Source organism: Macrosteles quadrilineatus, unplaced genomic scaffold (genome assembly GCF_028750875.1).
Source record: "Macrosteles quadrilineatus isolate MER2022 unplaced genomic scaffold, UCM_ALF_1.0 Scaffold_4__1_contigs__length_99947679, whole genome shotgun sequence".
NCBI lineage: Eukaryota > Metazoa > Arthropoda > Insecta > Hemiptera > Cicadellidae > Macrosteles > Macrosteles quadrilineatus.
The window spans coordinates 56,243,412-56,263,995 of record NW_026542597.1 but is presented as its reverse complement, the minus strand read 5'-3'; the positions used below and the strand labels follow the sequence as shown (position 1 = coordinate 56,263,995).

At 31.2% G+C, this 20,584-nt stretch overlaps 2 protein-coding genes across 2 annotated transcripts in view; both read left to right on the top strand.

Moving 5' to 3' along the window:
* The window catches only part of LOC128991833 (PDF receptor), a 212,439-nt gene that overhangs the window by 40,056 nt on the left and 151,799 nt on the right, over positions 1-20,584 (top strand). The gene's annotated exons all lie outside the window — the stretch shown is intronic.
* Positions 7,417-8,424, top strand: LOC128992934 (uncharacterized protein K02A2.6-like). Its single transcript, XM_054416679.1, has one exon. It carries the CDS (start codon positions 7,417-7,419, stop codon positions 8,422-8,424), a length of 1,008 nt encoding a protein of 335 aa, XP_054272654.1.

The following is a 20,584-nucleotide window of genomic DNA, read 5'->3' as shown; positions in this document are numbered from 1 at the left end:
AAATTCCATGTCCTTGCTAACGGGCTACACAATTGTTTGAAACTATCTATTTAGAAAGGGCCAGCATATTTTTAAAAGCTAACTTAACATGTAAAGCAACGGCTGTGTCTTTAAGCACCGGTGATTTTAGTTATGTTCTAAATATGTTTGGTAAACAGTTTTTCCCTACAAACACTATATTTAACATATCTTTAAACAAGTTTGAGGATAAATTTCAGTTTGTTTTAAAAACCACAAACACATTCAAAAACCACAGTAACTTCTTTTGCTTTCAAAATAAAAAGTTGAGTAAAATTTTATTTTATGCATTATCTTTCATCATACATTATCGTAAGGTTATTATGTTTAAAAAGTAATGCTTTAAACGGTGTTTAAAAATACATGATTTCATATTTTATATGAATATGTTTGATAAATTTAGAAAGGTCAAAACCTCTACAAAATGTGTATTATATAGGAAAGTGTTAGATTAATTTTACGTTTTGACAGCTTACGTAATATTTAAGCAATTTTGTTGAGTTATAAGAGATAAATACGTTTAAACTGTATGAAAGATGACTAGGCAATTCTCGTTGCTCTATCCTAATAATTATATTTGTTCATTTTATTTTCTATATAGTTATACTTAGAGTGCAAATCCGCTTTAAGGTACAGTTAAGTACAAACAAAACAGAATAATACAAACACATAACCAACCCAGATTCAAAGGTTGTATTAAATTAAATAAGAGGACTCGTTCTCAAAAGTACGTGGGGTTCAAAGCTTATTATAATAATGCTATAGCCTTTAACCTTTTGAAGGTAAAATGGTTTAAGTGGTTGTATTTTAATTTTGCACAAAGGTAGCGGTTGATAAGATGAACATCCAAATCTGTAGCTCAAACGTTAAGGAGTTATGAATGTTGCAAAAACACTTATTGACAGACAGACGCTAAACACGAGATAGCACATGTATAGCAAACGTCATGTTTGCTTGTTTTGACCCAAAAAGTAAGTAAAGTAACGGCAAGTAAAAGTAAGTAAATTATGTTCCAACTTTTTAAACACCAGTCATAGATGAATGATGTGCTTATAAACTCAGCTGGTTTATTTATCATCAGGTAGGGTATCATGATTTAAAATGGCAATTCGTTGAAAAGTGGACAACTTTACCATGTTTCCAGTCAAGGATTACATTTTGAGTATGTGGTATATGGAATAAGACTTATAGTATACCCAAAGTTATTTTAGATTGGTGTTTAAATAATATTTCACAGGCAATTTAAACTTAAAATGTGATCATTTGAGTGTGTAATTACAGGGGCTATATTATATTTCCTATTCGAGAATACGACATAAATTCATAGAGCTATCCAACTGGGTAAAACCATGAAAATATATATATTTTAAACATTCGTTTCACGGCAAGCAAAGTACATTCGTGAGTATACAAAATAAATGCAATATATTTACTAAACTTTTTATAATATAATAGTTGTTTACTTGTTTAGTGAACATGTTATAACGACCAATAGCCAAAACAATTTTATTTATAGTTATATCATTGACGAAATAAAGGTACAGTAAGTAATTATTGTGAACGTAATGAAAGTCAACCAAAACATAAAGTGTCCTGATTCTGTCACATATCATCTGAACTAAGGAAACGTTGACTTGTCTTGTCAAGTCAGACTTTATTGCAAACTGTCTGGAATGCTTCCCTTGACATTCACAAATGGAACAATCTTTAAATTATATAACCATTGCCGAGGTTAGAATATTTTTTCAAGTTTTAACTGTAATGTAATAAGAAATCCGTATTGATTGATAATAGATTGTATTTTAAAACTAAACCAAACGTGAAAATGTTTCAATAATTAAAAAGTGCATGTTGTATTATGCACAAAGTAAATGCTTCAAGGCTTTTTGAAATGAAAAGCTGCGTCAAGAAGCCAAAATTGGGATAGAAAAGGGGAAAAGGATCAGCTTTTTATGTACAGGGTTGATTGAGCTTTAAGGAAATTTAATCAGCTATTAAATACAAACTTAACACTTTGTATAAGAGTATGAAACAGTTATGTTATTGACGTAATATAATCATAATTATATTGTATAAACATAATTTACATTACTTGATGTAGTGTGTTCAAAATATTTGACAAATTTCAAGGTTCTTAACACTTTTTAATATATATTATATAAATAATATAATATTAGTAAGATTATAGGCAATAAAGTTTTACAATCTTGTGTATAACTATAAGTAAACAACTTTATGTTTTAAGTGTTCTTAAATGATTTATTAGTTCGTGATCTTACGCTTTTTATTAGAACTTACTACTTTATTAAAACTTGATACTTTTCACCTTTTTCATTAATTCACTTTTAATACTTAAGATTTTTTTACGTTCAACATTAAATCAGACCATTTAAATTTTGTTTTGGTTCACATAAACCTATAAATGTTTGTAAGTAAAAAAAAAACTTATTTAACATGGATTCCCTGATAAAAAGTGAAAAATTTATACGTTTAGGTAATAAGTTATCGTATATAGCTCCTGTTGGATATTAATTTTAAACAGATATCCATATAGATAGAACAATATAATTTAGAACAAATAATTGTATATTTAGAACAAATAATTCAAACAAACATATCCGACATTATCATACGTCAAACGTGACGCATTCCTACTGAGAATTCCTTCTAACCTTATTAAACGAATCTTGAAAATCGCTATAAGAGGAGGCAATACAGTCTTGTAGCCAATTGTTACATAAGAATAATTTAAAAATAAAGTCACATCAAAATCATGTAAAAGTCCTAGAAAGCAAATTGTTTCTTAAGAATACTGACGTGATTTAATTCAAGATGATTTGATACTCACTAATTAAATGTTATTTGAGTTATAAAACCTGAAAAAATATGAAGTGCTACAAATTGTAAAGAAGTAATTATGCTGGTTGGTTAGATATTATACGTTGTAGTATTTTCTTATAAGGATTTATTCTTTATTTATAAAATTGCCTATATAGATCAAAATAGAGCAATATAAACTAGGTTAGGGGGCGTTGTGAGACATAGACCCGATTAACGTCCCCGTTTTGATGTCCCACAGATATCAGACCACCATTTGTTAAAATCGTTATATGCATATATTTAATTGAAACATGTAATATTTAATATCCTCTAAGTTATAATTTTATTAAAATTTACTATCTATTTCGCCTCCCACGATCACTGTATGTACAGTAATGACATTGACTTCTGGATACTTCTGGACTAAATGGACTTTGGACATCCCATCCTACTACCAGCTGTTCATTTAAAAAAATAGTTCTATGAGCCGGTCCCAGATAGCGCCAGTGTAAAATAAAAATGAAATAAAAAATGATTTTAAGTAGTATAGTTTGTCGCCGCCGTTTTTTGCGAATCGACATTTTTGTGCCAACTCCCACCCCCACCCTCTTCACCCTTCCCCTCTGCACCATGTCTAATTGCTAGTACATCTTCCATTACCCTTTCTAGTTGATATATTATATTTCTATTTCAAAATCATGTATGTGCGTGGTTTGCACACGAACTCGGCTCATGGTGCGGGCGCGCTCCCTTGGACATCCTTTGCGGAAATCCATGAATTCTGGCTACTTGGGAACCCAAGCCATTTGACATACAATAAATTACCCTTTCTCCTAATTACCTTTTCTACTAAATACATGTCTTTATACTTGGTCTTTAACAACTCCTCTGTATAGAATCCTCCTCTGATTATATTAGGCCTACCATTTTCATCTTTCAAGATATAAGTTACAGGCTTTGTATTCTTAACTTCTGCTATTGTAAATAGTTCCCCTGTCCAATTCGGAGTATAGCCTTTACTAAAAACATGTTTATACTTGGAAATTCTCACACTATCGCCTACCTTATATCTTGGTTTTTTAACTTGCACTACTTTAGAAGTCCTTTCATGCAACCTCTCATGCACATATTTACTGTTCTTAATATTTACTTGGTTAGGCTTCATACCTATAGATCTATGCACTTTATTATTATATTTTCGAATTAACTTTGGAAGTAAATCCAACCATTTATAACTTCCCCGAGCACTAAATTCCCTATATAACCAATTCTTTAAAGTTCTCTGAAATCTCTCCACAATTGCAGCCTTAGTTGTAGAAAAAGTGTGATAGTGATTAATATTTAGTTTGCTAAAATATTGATTAAAAAATTCATTTCCATTGTCCGATTGAACGTTTTTAACATCCTTTGGTAGAATGGTTTTAATGGATTCTGTAACCACCAACCCTGTTTTATTCTTTAGTGGAGCAGCATAAGCTTTTTTAGAAAATGTATCTATTAAAGTTAAAATATATTTATTGCTGGATTTTTAACCATTTTGTCATATCTCAAATAGTTTTCGAGATATAAGTGTTAGATAGTTAAATCTGTAAGTGATTAATTCATCAGCTGATTTATTATTATTAAGTTTGTTAGTAAATATTCTGTTTACATTGATGTGTTTAAGAATTAAATAAAATGGTTCTTTTGTATTTTGAATATCATTTAGTGTAATTCTATATTGGCGACGATGAGTAAACGAACCAAAAGAAGAAATAGTCATTTCAATGAAGAAGAGAAGTATGAAACTAAAGAAGACACATTACAATCAAAGATAGAGAAGTTCAAATGTCAAAGCTATGATGAGTCTAGTAGGTGGGACGATTATGAAGCACATTTTCTATTATTATGCAAGGTAAAAGGATTGGGAGAAGACTCTCAGAGACCAGAGGATGCTCGAAGGGATCTTTTGCTTGCATATGTGGGTCCTGCACCATTAAGAAAGATTTCAAACTTTCTACTGCCTTTGAAAGTACATCAGGCTACGTGGGCAGAACTAGTTAATGGTTTCAGGTCAGTATACAAAGAAAGACTATATTTTCAGCTAGAATGGAGTTTGAAAAATGCATCAGAGAAGATAGTGAAAGCCTTTCAGAATTTGTAATACGTTTGAAAAATTTAGCAGAATTTTGCAAGTATGAGAATAAGTTTGATGAAAGAATAAGAGACAGATTTGCAGGAGGTATAAATTTTCCAGAGTTTGAAGTAGAAATTAGACAACGATGGCCTGATGGTGTAAAAGAAAATGGTGACAAGTAACATCTGAAGATATTTTTGAACTGGCCATTTCAATGGAAAGAGCTCGTCATGAGATATTCAAGAATAACGATAAAGAGTTGGAAGTATCCCAAGTAAGAAGAAACAATAAGGGGTCTAAGAGAGAAGTGGAATATAACGAAAAGACAAATCATCCATGTAGTAGATGTGGAACGAAACATGAATTTGGCAAATGCCCAGCCTACCAAAAACAGTGTTTGAATTGTAAAAAAATGGGACATTTTGCAAAGGTATGTCGGCAAAAACGAGTGAATAATTTGCATGAAAAATCAGGAGATGAAGAATCTGAAGCAGACTCTCATGACATGAGGATAAACGATGTTAATAAGGAAAGAAGACATATTTGTAAAGCACGTATTTATTTAAAGTTAAATAAGGTAGCTACAAACATGGAATTTGATTCAGGAGCTTGGGCCTCAATGATAGGTAAGCCTCTTTGGGAGAAGATTGGTTCACCACGACTTGACAAGACTAATTTAAAATACGTGGCATATGGAAACAATATTTTAGATATACTTGGTGAATGTTTTGTCAATGTTTCAGTAGGTAATGAGACACGTAGATTAAAAGTAGCAGTAGTAAATGGAAATGAGAAACCATTATTTGGTTTACTATGGATATTAGCTTTTAATATGGAACTCCCTCCTGATGTAACTATTAGTAAAGTGAGATGTAAGCAAAATCTAAAACAACGAAAGATGGATGATGTGAGGGTTAAGGAAGTACTAAAAGACTTTGAAGATGTATTCTCTGAAGGACATGGGAAAATCAAGGGTTATAAAGCACGAATTCACGTTCAAGAAGATGCAAACCCCCAACATTTTTCTGCACGCAGGGTTCAATTTCCCTTGAAAAAACGAATTGAGAGTGAACTTGCAAGACTTGTCAATGAGGATATCATTGAAGAGGTAGATCCTGCTACTACAGCTATTCCGTGGGCCACTCCAACAGTCAACGTAGAGAAGGACGATGGTTCAATAAGAATTTGTGGAGATTTTCGAGTCACGTTGAATCCAAATTTGGTACCAGAAAATGCTATTATTCCAACATTTGAGGAACTAACAAATAAAGTTGCAGGTGGACAAGAGTTTTCCAAGATAGACCTACGAGATGCTTACCTACAAATGGAGGTTGCAGAAGAACACCGAAAGTATATAGTAATAGCAACGCATAGTGGTTATTATAGATACAAACGTTTACCTTTTGGGATATCATCCAGCCCAGGTATTTTCAAGAGATATATGGAAAGACTCTTAGCTGGAATACCACAGGTTGGAGTTCTTCTGGATGATATTATAATAACTGGAAATAATAAGAACGAACATCTAAGAAATTTAAGAGAGGTTTTGAAACGAATGAAAGAAGCTGGTATAAAAGCAAACTCTAGCAAATGCAAATTTTTTGAAGAGTCAGTAACTTACTTGGGACATACAATCGAGCGAAATGGAATACATCCTACTGAAGAAAAAATAAAAGCCATACGAGAGGCACGGTCACCTACTAATGTCAAGGAACTCCGATCATTTTTAGGTTCTATTAACTACTATGAACGATTTATTCCGGGACTTCATGCCATTTGTAGTGATCTCCATAAGCTGACTGGAACTAACTCTAAATGGAAATGGTCTGAACAAGAAGAGGTGACGTTTAAAAGAGTAAAGGAAATTCTATCAAGTAAAGACACAGTAGTACCATATGAAGAAATGAGACCATTGGTAATGGTCTGTGATGCATCAGAAAATGGATGGGGAAGTGTACTAATGCACAGATTCGAAAATGGACTAGAAAGACCAATTGCTTTTGCAAGTCGCACACTACTGCCTGCTGAAAAACAATATTCAAATATCGACAGAGAAGCACTAGCTATTATCTTTGGACTCAGGAAATTCCATCAATATGTATATGGTCGGAAGTTCACTTTGGTAACCGACCACAAACCTCTACAACGGATATTTGGGAAAATGCGAGATCTCCCAAAAGTAGTAAATAGCCGTTTAGTGAGGTGGGCAATCCAGTTGAATCAATACAACTATGACATAGAGTACAGAAAAGGAGAAGATAACGTGTGTGCTGACGTTCTATCAAGACTTCCGATTGAAGAAGATCAACCTGAGGAGGCTCACATTGGTTTTTTTGAATGCTGATAAGGTTAACACTATCATGTCTTATGACCTTTTAAAACAAAATTCATTGACAGATAAAGCTATTAGAATGGCAAAAAACTTTAGATTGAGGAATACATGGCCCTCTGTTGTTCCTGAAATGTTAAAGTCGTACAAACAGAGAAAAGATGAATTGAATGTTGAAGATGATATATTATTGTGGTTTGGAAGAATCGTAGTTCCAGAATGCATGAGAACTGATGTTCTGAAGATATTGCATGCAGGACATCCTGGTATTGCATCAATGAGGTCTGTTGCGCGACACTATGTGTGGTGGCCCAACATGGATAAAGATATCGAAGTTTATATCAAGAAGTGTACATCTTGTCAAGAGAATAGAGATAATGTAGAAGAAGTACCATTATATCCTTGGAATGTACCTGCTAGAGTTTGGGAAAGGGTACACATTGATCTGGCAGGGCCAGTCAACGGATCTATGTGGTTGGTAGGTATTGATGCGTTGTCTAAGTGTTCAGAAGTGGACTGTCTTAAGACAACAAACTCTTATACAATCATTCAACGATTAAGATCTTGGTTTAGTCGATATGGATTACCAAGTGAAATCGTGACAGACAACGGACCTCAATTTGTGTCAAAGGAAATTGAAACATTCTTCCAGAAAAATTCTATCAACCACATAAAAACAACTCCGTACCATCCTAAAAGTAATGGACTTGTTGAAAGACTAATTCGTACATTGAAAAGACGGTACTACACAACAAAGCAGGAGGTCGGAGATGGAATGCTAGCTCTTCAAAATGTTCTTTTTAGCTACCGAAACTCGCCTCAGAAAACAACCGGTAGGGCTCCGGCAGAATTGTTTCTAGGTCGTAGACTACCAAAAATTTTTGACAATATGAAACCTAATCTTAGGAAAAAGATGGAAATGAAGCTTTGGAAAGAACAAGGGAGAGCCAACAAGAAAGTTCGAACTTTTAAAGAAGGAGAAGATGTGTGGATTAAGAATGAACATGGAAATGGTTGGTCAGCTGGAATGGTGAAAAATAGAAATGGACTGTATTCATATGATGTACTTTGTGGAGGTGTTATAAAAAGAAAGCATGCCGACCAGATGAGACAAAGAATGGGAGCTGTAGAATCTGCGTAAAAAGAAGGAGGGGAAAAGTGTTAGATAGTTAAATCTGTAAGTGATTAATTCATCAGCTGATTTATTATTATTAAGTTTGTTAGTAAATATTCTGTTTACATTGATGTGTTTAAGAATTAAATAAAATGGTTCTTTTGTATTTTGAATATCATTTAGTGTAATTCTATAATAAGTATTTTAAAACAATATTATGGACTTAAAAAATGTCAAGGTGTGCAAAATGTCAAAAACTCTGGACTTTGAAATTTTTCGTGATAACTGTTATTTGTACCCACATAAAATAATGTTAAAATTTTTGTTGGAATTTTTGATTTTTTATGTTGTAATATTATTTATAATCAAAAGTTGACACCCACTATGTGTGCCAGAATTTCAACCGTTTTGCCGTATCTCAAACCGTTTTCATAATATAAGCATTTTAAAACAATATTATGGACTTAAACAATTTTAGGTGGGTAAAAATGTCAAAAAACTATTAATTTTTTTGTCCTAAGGACGCTAGGCACGAGCCTGGGATCCATTGGTGACTTGGCGGGGATCGAACCCGGGACCTCAGGGACTAAAGTCCCGCGCTCTAACCACTACTCCAGCTCGCTCCCCCAAAAAAAAAACTATTAAAAAAACTATGAATAAGAAAGTACTATCTTTTGATGATGACAAGGGGTTTATTCTGGAAGATAACATTAATACTCTTGCTCTTAGTAATTATAAAATTGATCAAACGTAAATCTATAATTGCCGTTATTATTTAACCTTTCCATGTCTATTATAGAAAAGCCATATTAAGTTTTGTCCCAACTTTAGAGGAAGAGATTGTTAAATTGGTTAAATGAAACGTCATTACCAACATGATTGTTATACACATGTTTTAAAACTTAAATTGTCTTGTTTGGATAATATTAGGAAATTTACATTATAACATAAATGTTTGTGTACTTTGCTGCAAGATTTACACAAGTAAAAACAGTCAATATTTTTATGTCGACCTTTTGACAAAAAATGGTGTAATATTTGGACTATTCATGTCATCAAATACAACAACTGACCGTGACTGTGATGTGAATTTTTGTGAACTTGTGTACTTCATCACACAAATTTCACATGAATAGTGAATTTCACTGTGACTGTGATGTGAATTCGTGTGTACTTTATCACGCACATTTCACACAACTTTTATAAATTTCACACAAATTTTACACAATTTGTGAAATTATGACAAAAATTTCACATGAATTGTGAATTTCACTGTGATGGTGATGTGAATTCATGTGTACTTTATCACACATATTTCAAACAATTTTTATAAATTTCACAAAATTTTCTTATCTAATCTTAGTAAATTTCATCTAATTTACTATCAACTTACTCTTGCAAATTACTTTTTCAAGTTGCATTTTTATTGCTCAAACCTGGGGTATGATTTTGGTAACATATCAGATATTCTCAAACCATAGGAAAATGTTGGGTTAAAATATGTTTTTGTTTTTATTTGTTATAGAAAAATAAGATAAAATGTCCAGATCATTGTTCCAGGAAATACCCTGCACATTTAGGTGTAGGGTAAAAACGTACTCGTAACATATTGTACGTAAAAAACGGGTTAAGTACTCATTACTGAATGTTAATTATATACCTACATAGAATGAAATTGAAAAATTAAGGAAATATTTTAGTCCCATCAGACAAATGGAAATTCGCCTAATCTGCAGATTTTCTGCGGCAGGGTCGTTTAGCTTTTCTTAGCAATATCATATGTAGGTCTGAACAAGAGATCAAGTTAATGAAACATAATAAAATAAACTTAAAATTGACTGAGATTAAATTATACTAAAAATGAAAGGTAGATAAAAAACAATGATAAAAGCTAATACAATAATTATAAATATTTACTATATTTTCATAAACATGAATATGGTTTATTATAAAAAGGTATAAACATTTGGGTTTCCAAATATCAACACATTTTACGCGATAATATTACATCCTATAAGGAAAACACAGCTTTCTTAAACGAAACATATTATGATCAAATAAAAAACGAATGGAAAGTCAAATTAATAATACAACATTTCAGGGAAATTTTTACAATATTTGATAACATGAAAGGCTTAGAGCAAACACTTGAACGGTATGTCATTTGACTCGTTTCAAGTGGAAGCAAGTGAACTCTGTCTTTAATGTTGTAAGAATACTCTAAACTTACTAAAAAAGGTTCTAAACTATATAATATTTACACTGTCACAGGGTTTAACTACAATTTATTATGTACCTATGACTGATTTGTCTCTTTACTAATGTGCTTTAACAGTTTTTGCAAACAATGAAACCTAATGGTTTTGTGAATAGTTTTATGTCTTTGGCCTGCTGCATATAATACTATAATACCGTTTTAATACTATAATACTATACAGCTATATCTGTTAGCTTTGCATTAGATAAAAATTACCACTTTTCGTACATTCAAACTTGATTTAGTATAATTTTATATTTTGTTGAGAAACCCTATATCTGTTTAAATATTTGTTAATTTATTCCTTTTGATCTGCATGTAGATGACGATTTAGTCAGGGGTTTGTGAAAACTATTTTGATAACTTGCATGCATTTCATAATGTTTCAAAAATATTTCCACAGCTGAACCTAGCGTCTAAGGACACATAGTTGCGTATTGTTTTACGTTTTAATTGTATTTTGAATTTGTTTCCCTAATTAATTTTTTTACCAATATTTGAGGAACCACCCAACGTGTCAATACAAATCCGAACAACTTTTATTTGTTCCTATTCGTAATTTTAACGACCCAAAGTACATAATTCATTCAAGGTTAGATTACAATGAATTTTAATTCTAAAATTGAAATATATAAAAAATACAAAGCTCCATAACGAAGAAAGAGTTTTCCATCTAAAAAAATAAACCAAAATGACATGAGTTCTCTTTATCTAGGATAGAAGCAGATAAAACTGTTTGACGCAAGACTAATAAACTTACTGAAATAATATATGTACAATAAATTGTTTGTTTAAAATGTATCGAATATCAGTAATGTACTAATGGGCGACAGGATGTCAGCTTTGGTTTTGGTCGTTCTGACTAAAACTTTATTACATGAAAACATTAGGATTGAATATAAAAAATATTAATAATAGCCCCGCCGCAGCAAACCTGCAGACTAAGCGAATTTCCATTTGACTGATTGGATTTACACTGAAATGTCTACTTAAAAATATAACATTTATTCTTGATTTAAATAGAATTAGTTTAACAAGTACTTAGTTTTGCATCAGGGAGGGTAAAACTGTTTTTTTTTGTAAAATGTGAATAGTTAGAAAGAAATAAAAACATTTTCCAAATTTGATCAAAATATGTTCACAAACAAGCAAACTACAACAGTTTACTTATTCTCCGTAAGAATAACATGGGAATTTTAAATTTACAATTTTTGGAATTTTCTCCGTAACCATTAGGCGCATAATAACGCTTCAATATACTAAATTATTTGTTTTTTTAAGCTCTACAAAATGGTTTGGAAAGAAATTGCTAAACTTTATGTTTTTTGGGTCAAAAATGGGAAAACCTATTTTTACCCCATAAAACCCCCCGTAAACCCCCGTTCCCATGGTCCGATCATGCTGGATCGTGAACTTGTTCGAATAAACGTACGTTTACACGTTTGTACCAAATTTCATCAAAATCGCATCATTTTTGCTCGAGTTATCGTGCTGACGGACACACACACACACACACACACACACACACACACATATATATATATATATAAATATATATATATATATAAATTATTTTCTTGCATTTTTAGGGCTATATAATAAAATCTAAACATATATAACAAAGTACCCTTTTAGTAATTATTTTATTTTTCATGACGACATGTTTCGGAACTAAGTAAGTCCATTGTCAAGTCATTTTTACCATAACCTCATTCTTTCAAAATTTTACAAATATATATGAATTTGAACGGATGGTGTTTTTGGCCTCTAGGGACCTAAAAAAAAAAAAAAATCGGTCCCGCGTCCAGGTCTTACCATGAGTACTACGGTAATAGCTTATTCCCTATATGGGAAATCCGCTAAAACGAAATCGTTTCACCACTATTGCATTTGTTTTTACTATATTATACCTTTAACTGTTGATATAATAGGCTTGAGTATCCAATAGTCAGTGATTCTACTTATCTTTACTATTTATTCAAATATACTACTGTTGAACATGTTACTTCTTTAACAGACGTTTTTACTTTCTACAAAAATTGGTGATGCAATAATTAAAACTACTTATATTTCCCACAATTGTTATCGTTACATTAGAGACAATTATTGATCGATCACCTAATGACGTTGATGTTACCACCAACACAATACAACACATATTACTGTTATTGTATTGTCATCCTACAGTGAATCAACAACAGATATTCAATATTAGGTCCCTTTGTTATGGTTAGTGTTAAAGTGTCAAATTAATTGTTCAACAGCGCTTTTACCTATGAACGAACACAGTTGTACATCTATACAAAGCATTTAGAGATCAAAGATATATCACTCAGCCATACAACTTTTGATGACAAAAACATTTCGGTGTATGTTTGTTTACCTTATTGAGTAAAATGATGCTTTTTGGCAAGACTAGTTTAAGGTTTTAAATAAATAAATTTTAGATTTTAGGGTTTTTTATAAATTTTTATGTACTCATTAATCTCTAGTTACTCTTGCGAATAAATTTGTATTGTATCTTAATTTGTGAAAGAGTTTCTGAACTCAGATAGAAGTCGAAACAAAAAATCATACTATTAAAAATTCTAATTTTAGTAAGCGTGCACCTCTTGATGTGCTGCGTATTACATCTTACTGTTGATTTTTTTAAATCTTGGTTCAAAATTCAATAAATATGTTTTACTTTGCGGGCTGCCGTAAAACGCATGTATACATTTATTTCGTATTGCAAGTAAAATGATCTCTTTGCTTTAAACTTAATTTCAACTGCAAATCAGCAATTTTATAAAACTGCACCACAATCATGACAATTTGCATGTCAAAGTCTGAAAGGTTTGCATTGATTGGGCTAATATGTTGTTGCCTCTTTTCCCAACAATATAGTGGACCTTGCAGTTTTATTTTTATCAATATTGAATATACTGTGTATACTATTTGAAATATTGTTGTTATTGGAAATTGATTTCAATAAACGCCAAAGGTTTACAATCCCTTTAGACAACTTTTTGGTATGATGGACAATAATGATTACAAATTAATTTATTTTTGTTTTTACAACACTATGCTTTAGACCACTTGGCCATCAACTAGCCTAAGGTCCGACTCAAAAGATGTATTTGTATACATTTGTACTATTTGTATTTGTACTATGTATGTATAATGATTTACAAGACCAAACTCCGATAATTTACTATTTTTCAATGTGTCAGCGATTTAGGTCAAGTGGTTTTAATTCCCTATTATAACGAAATACAATTTGATCAACGTTCTGAACTAAATTCATCATATCTACAGACAGACATTATATTTATTGTGATAATTATTCGAGTATACTGTCATATTTGACAGAAATACCAAAGGGTTTCTAAAAGCATTCACTTATGTGAAAAAACTCTTTTTAAGTAATGCAATTCAACTTAAGAATTCTTGCCCCAGATAGATCAAAGATAAAAGATTATTTGTGATGATTGAACCTAGTCAACCGTGGTTGAAACAATTCCCAATGCTATATTGGATGGTTTGTTGGAGTTGTTTAATGTACAAACTGCAATCAACAACAACATAAAAAACTAAATTTCCATGTGAGTTCAAAGATAAGCCACGTGTACTCCATGATTTTAACACAAATATTGGTTAAATTTCAAGGTGAAACAATAATAGAGTCTATAATTGAATTACTCGCCAACAATATAAAAATAATCCTGTGTAAAAACGGTTTTTAAATCAAGGATTTTTTTTGTTAATAACAGCAATTTCATCCGTTTGTTAAAAAAGGTTCTACTATTTAATAAATTGTAGAACCGTTTATAAAAACAGTTTAAACTTAAAATAGTTTGCAGTTTTAAAAGTTGATGTATATATTTCAACTGCAGCACTCTCAACGCTACTGAGAGCTCTGCAAACTTGCGGCTTGTTGAGAAACTTTATCATGCAGACAAAAAGTCTGATATTAATTCAGTGTTAAATTTATATCATTAAATGTGTAATACTTAAACTTGTATTGCTATAAGTCCCAGATGAAACGAACAATACAAATGACCATAGCAAAATATCAATGCAATTAGCCACTCATATTTAAATGCTAAAATCGTCGTAATTAACAATAAAATATAAATCTTCTCTTTTGTAATCTCAATACATTGACTTAGGTGGGACATTAATTACATTAGGTACATTAATTTACTTGGGTAGAATGTGGTCTACATGAACTTACCAATAAATTCTTGTAATTATGAATGCACAGTATTTGCAGTGGGTATTTGATATTTGATTTAAAATCAGAATACTAACTATAATGGTTGTAAATTAAACTGAATTCAACCGCAGTGCCGTTTGACTTAACTGTGATATCATTTATACAGGAGGGAAGAGCTCAGTATTCGGATATTTACTTGACTCGGCAAAGAGCTTGAGAAAACATCCTCTTGTCTATAAAGTACTGTATTATTTCGTATATTGGCTTGTTTAAAACGTGTCCAATGATTCTTTGTGAATATTTTACTTTGTTATTTCGTAGAAATCACAGAAACAGATATGCCCAATGTTGAAATTACAAATTCTGAGTTGCGTTTAAATTGTATAAGCATTCTCAAATTGTAATTGGTTTTCTCACTGTTTGTTGAAAAAACATTGGTATATTTGTCTGAAATAAGCTATGTCCTACCGTTATTGTGTGATGGTGTATTTTGAAGAAGTTTGTATTGAAGTCAATCACAAAGAGCTTCCAAAAATGTTTTATATAATGTTGATGTTCGAATGCTGAAATAATCAACTGTTATTGTTTTGGTTTCAGGTAGGTTGATTAAAAGAGCAAGAGATTTTTGTGTGGGTGCGTAAGTAGAACGTTTATATTTAAGTAGTACAGTATTACGAAAAAACAATGCTAAAATTAAACAGATGATATTTCAAAAAGTTGGAAAGTGAAAAGCTAAACACGTTGTGTACACTAAAACCACACACGTACATGATTAACAATTTGTATGTAGAAATTGTATACGCGAACATTTTAATCAACATGTGTTTCAAACGCAGTTGAGTTTGTTTCATGTCGGGAATATTTCTGGTTAACATTTTTTCTTAGAAAAACTAATTTAAACTCTGTTCAAACACTGATGCGATAAATGCCAATGTAATGTTATTCCACAGTTTTTGTTACAAGTAACAAATTTTCTGGTTAGAAAATGAATAAATGAATAGTTACGTAAAACTAAATTTTGAATTTGTGCTAACAAGAGATAACAACATTCAGTGTCATTTGCACCGCATATTTAATGCCAATGTGTGATCTGTGGCCGTTTAAAATGTTAAAATCTCTTGTATAGTTTCATTAATTTATAAAAGGAATGACGCAGCAAAATATCGTATGTTTTTCAACAACATTGTAAACCATCTTGAACTAAATAGCGAATAAATGTTTCATATCAAAATATGTTCCCGGTATAAGTTTGCTGAGCCATGAGGTGCGACGTAATTATAGCTTTTTACTATGCATTATAATATAAATAATATTAGTTTTACTATAGTTTGATTCAATGTTATGGCGGATCGCATTTTCTGTTTCTAGGATGTTTATTCTGTGTACTCAGTGTGTTTATTAGTGTAAGTTGTAATTATATTGCAATATTTTTCGCGAAGTTAAAACAATGCTACTAAATACCAAGTCAGACTACACTTGAAGTTTTTATTCAGAGCAAAAATTTAAAAATGTAATAGGTTAATGTTATACTCCACCAGGTAAACATTAATTTTCCTATTTGTGCATGCGGTTCCATATTTAAGCAAACAAGTCAACAAACCAACTATCCCGTCTCTAAACCCACTAGTGTAGTTATGTACGTGTGAAATGGATACCATAACTATATCTGTTACTTTTATATAAATTTGATATTATATTTGAGACTTAGTAACAAACGCTACAACGACAGAAGGATAAGTAAATGTAAGTTTACGTATACGTATAAAAAAAATTCATACGTTGTTTTTATGCTAATCTTACAATAACTATTAGAACACATTCACTCTATTGCCTTTATTACATTTATTTGTTAAACGAAATACATTTTTGTCCATTAAGCATGCTGTATTTCAATTACAAAATTAGTTCACATTGATCCATCATTAATAGCAAGTGAGAGACTACCTATCTAAAGGTAATTATCAAAATATGAAGTGAAAACAATATTTTCATCGTAATTATGTATCCTGTTATATAATAAAGCTCCTGTCAGGCACCAATTTAGTAAAATAAATGATCGTGAACAAATATGTCAAATGCTGTTGGCGTTCATAAATTCCAACCTCATACTTCATTTATGTCAAATACGACACAACCCAGCCAACATTATTATTTGATTCTTGAAAGTCATGATGCAGGTATTTAATAAAGTCTTATATGATAAAGACTAATTCTTTTTCGACAGCTGACATGTTATCATTAAGGTTAATTGTTATTTGATGAATAAACTTTAGTTATGTTATAAATGTTCTAACCGCGTTAGTATAAATTTGAAGGTGTTGACAGGTAATATCTAAAGTGATAGGTTGGTAAAAAAATAATCAAATATGTTTCGGCCTCAGATGTTTAAAGTGTTTCATAACCATCAGCATTTTTAAAGTTTTTTTTTTGTAAGAGAGCGACCCTGGTCCTATTATGATCTTACGAACTTTTCTTAGATAGTGTCAATAAGAAAAACTAAGCCAAATGGCAAGTGAATCATTCATTTTTTAATGATATCTTAAATATCAATTTTACTAAACAGTGTTATACAAATAAATCTATTAAATCAGACACAGTTTATTCTACAAAACTCCCTATAGGATAGTACTTTATAGAAAAAGTCATGTTCGTATTCAGTGGTTCAAGAACGTTTCCACAATATTTGATAAGATGTAAAGATTCCGGACAAACACTTGAACTTAAAGTGGGATCAAGTGAACTCTCTCTAGTGATATACAACTTTAACCAATTCTTACTGCCCAATAAATTATCAAACATCTAATTTACTTCAATATTTAACATTAAACACCGTGCGCTGATGTACGGAAGAAAACAAATATCATTGAATTGAACCGTTTGTTAAATCCTATGGCTAAACACATTATATGTTTTTAAAATTGCAATATAACCATACATATCAATACCCAAACTAGAAAAGACTATTTGCATTTGATATAGATTTTTTGTATATGTAGGCCATTGTGTATAATTTTCCAATATGCTGTTCAGTTTAGTTTGTTTACAACCCCCTAAAGTGTTACAAACAATAATAAAATAACTACTTTACTTGAATCGTGACAACCCATATTATCACAGGTTGTATCCTATAGATCGTAATAAAACTCATTCTCATAAAAACATACAAAGAATGAACAAAATTGCAAAACCTACACACATTTGAGCAAGGACTAATCAAAATCCAATTATACAGCAAAAGCAAAAGAGCCAATATTTGCCTATTAATCTACTTCAACAAACGGAAGCTGATAAAGTTTTTTTTCATCGTGAGTTCTAATAAAAAACAAAGAGGGTTTACTGTTGTGAAGTACTAACACTCAAAATTCATTCAATGTTCAATGTTCATTCAATGTTCTGTGGAAATACTCGTACACCATGTAACATGGTTTTATAAATACAGAAATTTGAAAATACAGTACATTATCTTTGAACCAATCCATCTAGATTGGTCTTTAAATAAGATAAAGACTAGTAATAAAATAGTTGATACCAAACATAGTCTCGAACCTAGGATTTAAATTTGTGTAAGCGCATTAACTCAACGAATTAATATTGACGATTACTATCATCACTTAAATTCAGTTACAGAGTCAAACACTTAATGGTGTCGATGTCAATAGCACTACAATACAACGCATGCAACTCTATTGTATTGTCACTCTGAATTGGATGAAAAACACACAGTAGTTAGTTAATATTGGGTTCCTGTGATACATTAATTGTTTCAAACTATCATTTGGCATCTTCACTATTCATTCTTGAGATTGCATCTTGGATCAATAATTACAAATATGTGAACCTGTGCTTATTTGCTACTGGTTATTGGCGTAGTCAATTTTCACTGAAGGCAAATAATATTTTTTGGAAGTAAATGAATAAAATGTGTAAAAGAAACTTTGAAACAGTTATTTCAAGAAATCCATTACACTACTGTAATGAAAATGTGAATGTCAAAGTCTGAAATTACTGCGCTGCTTAGGAAATAGGGTAATCCAGTTAGTAAAAATCCATTCTTGGATGTAATTTTATAGGTCAAAGGTAGATAGATAGATCAAAGATGTTACCTTATTTATTACTTATCGAACCTTATTTTACCTTATTTGCATTTGTACCTTATTGTTACCTTATTGAACCTTATTGAAGTCGATTCGTGGATAACACATTCCCATAACTTTATTGGATTAGTGATTGGAGTTGTTTATGCACAAACCACAATCAACAACAAAAAAGAACGTCATTTACGTGGTGGAATATTTTTATTAGTGGATTGTTTAAAAAAGCCTAAATAAAAATAGTTTTTTTATGACATTAAATGGGAGAACGTTTAACCAAGTTTAACTGAGGAAGTTTCAATCGTTGTTGTCTATATTTCAACTGCAGCCCTCTCAACGGTACTGAGAGCTCTGCAAACTTGCGGCTTATTGAGAAACTTTATCCTGTAGACATAAAGATCGGATATCTATTTATATATTTCAATTACAAAATGTCAAATATACCTAACGTTATAAGTCCTAGGTGAAACGAAGATAATAAATAAGAATACTGCACAAGCTTTTAAAAGTATACTTAAACTGTAGTTTTGAAAAATAAATTATAAAGGCACCAAGTTGATTTACTTGATCTTTAAATAACCACTCTTAAGTCTCCTTCTTTGTAAGTCCTTAGCTATTTGGAAAACTGTGGTTTTCAATGTGTAGGATTACTGGCGAATCCATTATTTTATTGTTTACGCAGTAGCTACCTCGCATTCGTTTTGAGCAGATAATTACATTAACTGAAATGTTTAAACAGTGGTTCAGAATGTTCAGTATTACTGTTGTTGATTAAACCAACTTCACCACAGCACTGTTTGTCTCAATTCTAATATCGTCTTTACAGGGAGGAAGCGCTATATTATCAGTATTCGGATGTTTGCTTGACTCAGCAAAGAGGTTGAGGAAACATCCTCTTGTTTATATTGGTTTATATGAGTTTGGGTTATGTATGAATGCTAGGAGTAATTATTAAAATTTATCACTTTTATCTCAGACCCTTCAGACTACTAATAGTTTTAATGACTGACTCACTCATCACTAATTCTTCTATTTCCCATTTACCTAAAGGACTGAAATTTGGTACACTGAAAAAACACATTCAAGTCTTTAAAGTATTTAAATTTCGAAATTAGTTCCAATCAATATAAATCTTAAAAAAACATAATAAATCATAAATTTATAAGAAGAGGAAACTATTAAGGGAAATCTTCATGATAAAGTAAACTGCTGTTGGCGTTCCTAACATCCAACGTTATATTTCATTCATGCCAAATATGACGTAGCCCAGCCAACAATTCGTCCTAACATTATTATTTGATTCTTGAAAGGCACGGTAGAGGTATGCAATAAAGACTTATATAATAAAGAGCAATCGTTTCTTAAGACAGCTGACATGATATAGCCCACTTTTTGTTTGCTTAGTTCTTATAAATATCAGTGGATATGTTAGATTGTTCAACTATTAAAGTTTAGATGTTATGGTTTGTCAATTTTAATATTCGAATTTATAAAAAAAACAGATAACATAAGTTCGTACCTGAGATTCAAGCAATAAACATATATACCAACGACAGGGTTTAAAGGATTTCTTTACAATATTTGATAACATGAAAAGACTCTGGGCAAACACTTGAATGTCAAGTCATTTGAGTCATTTCA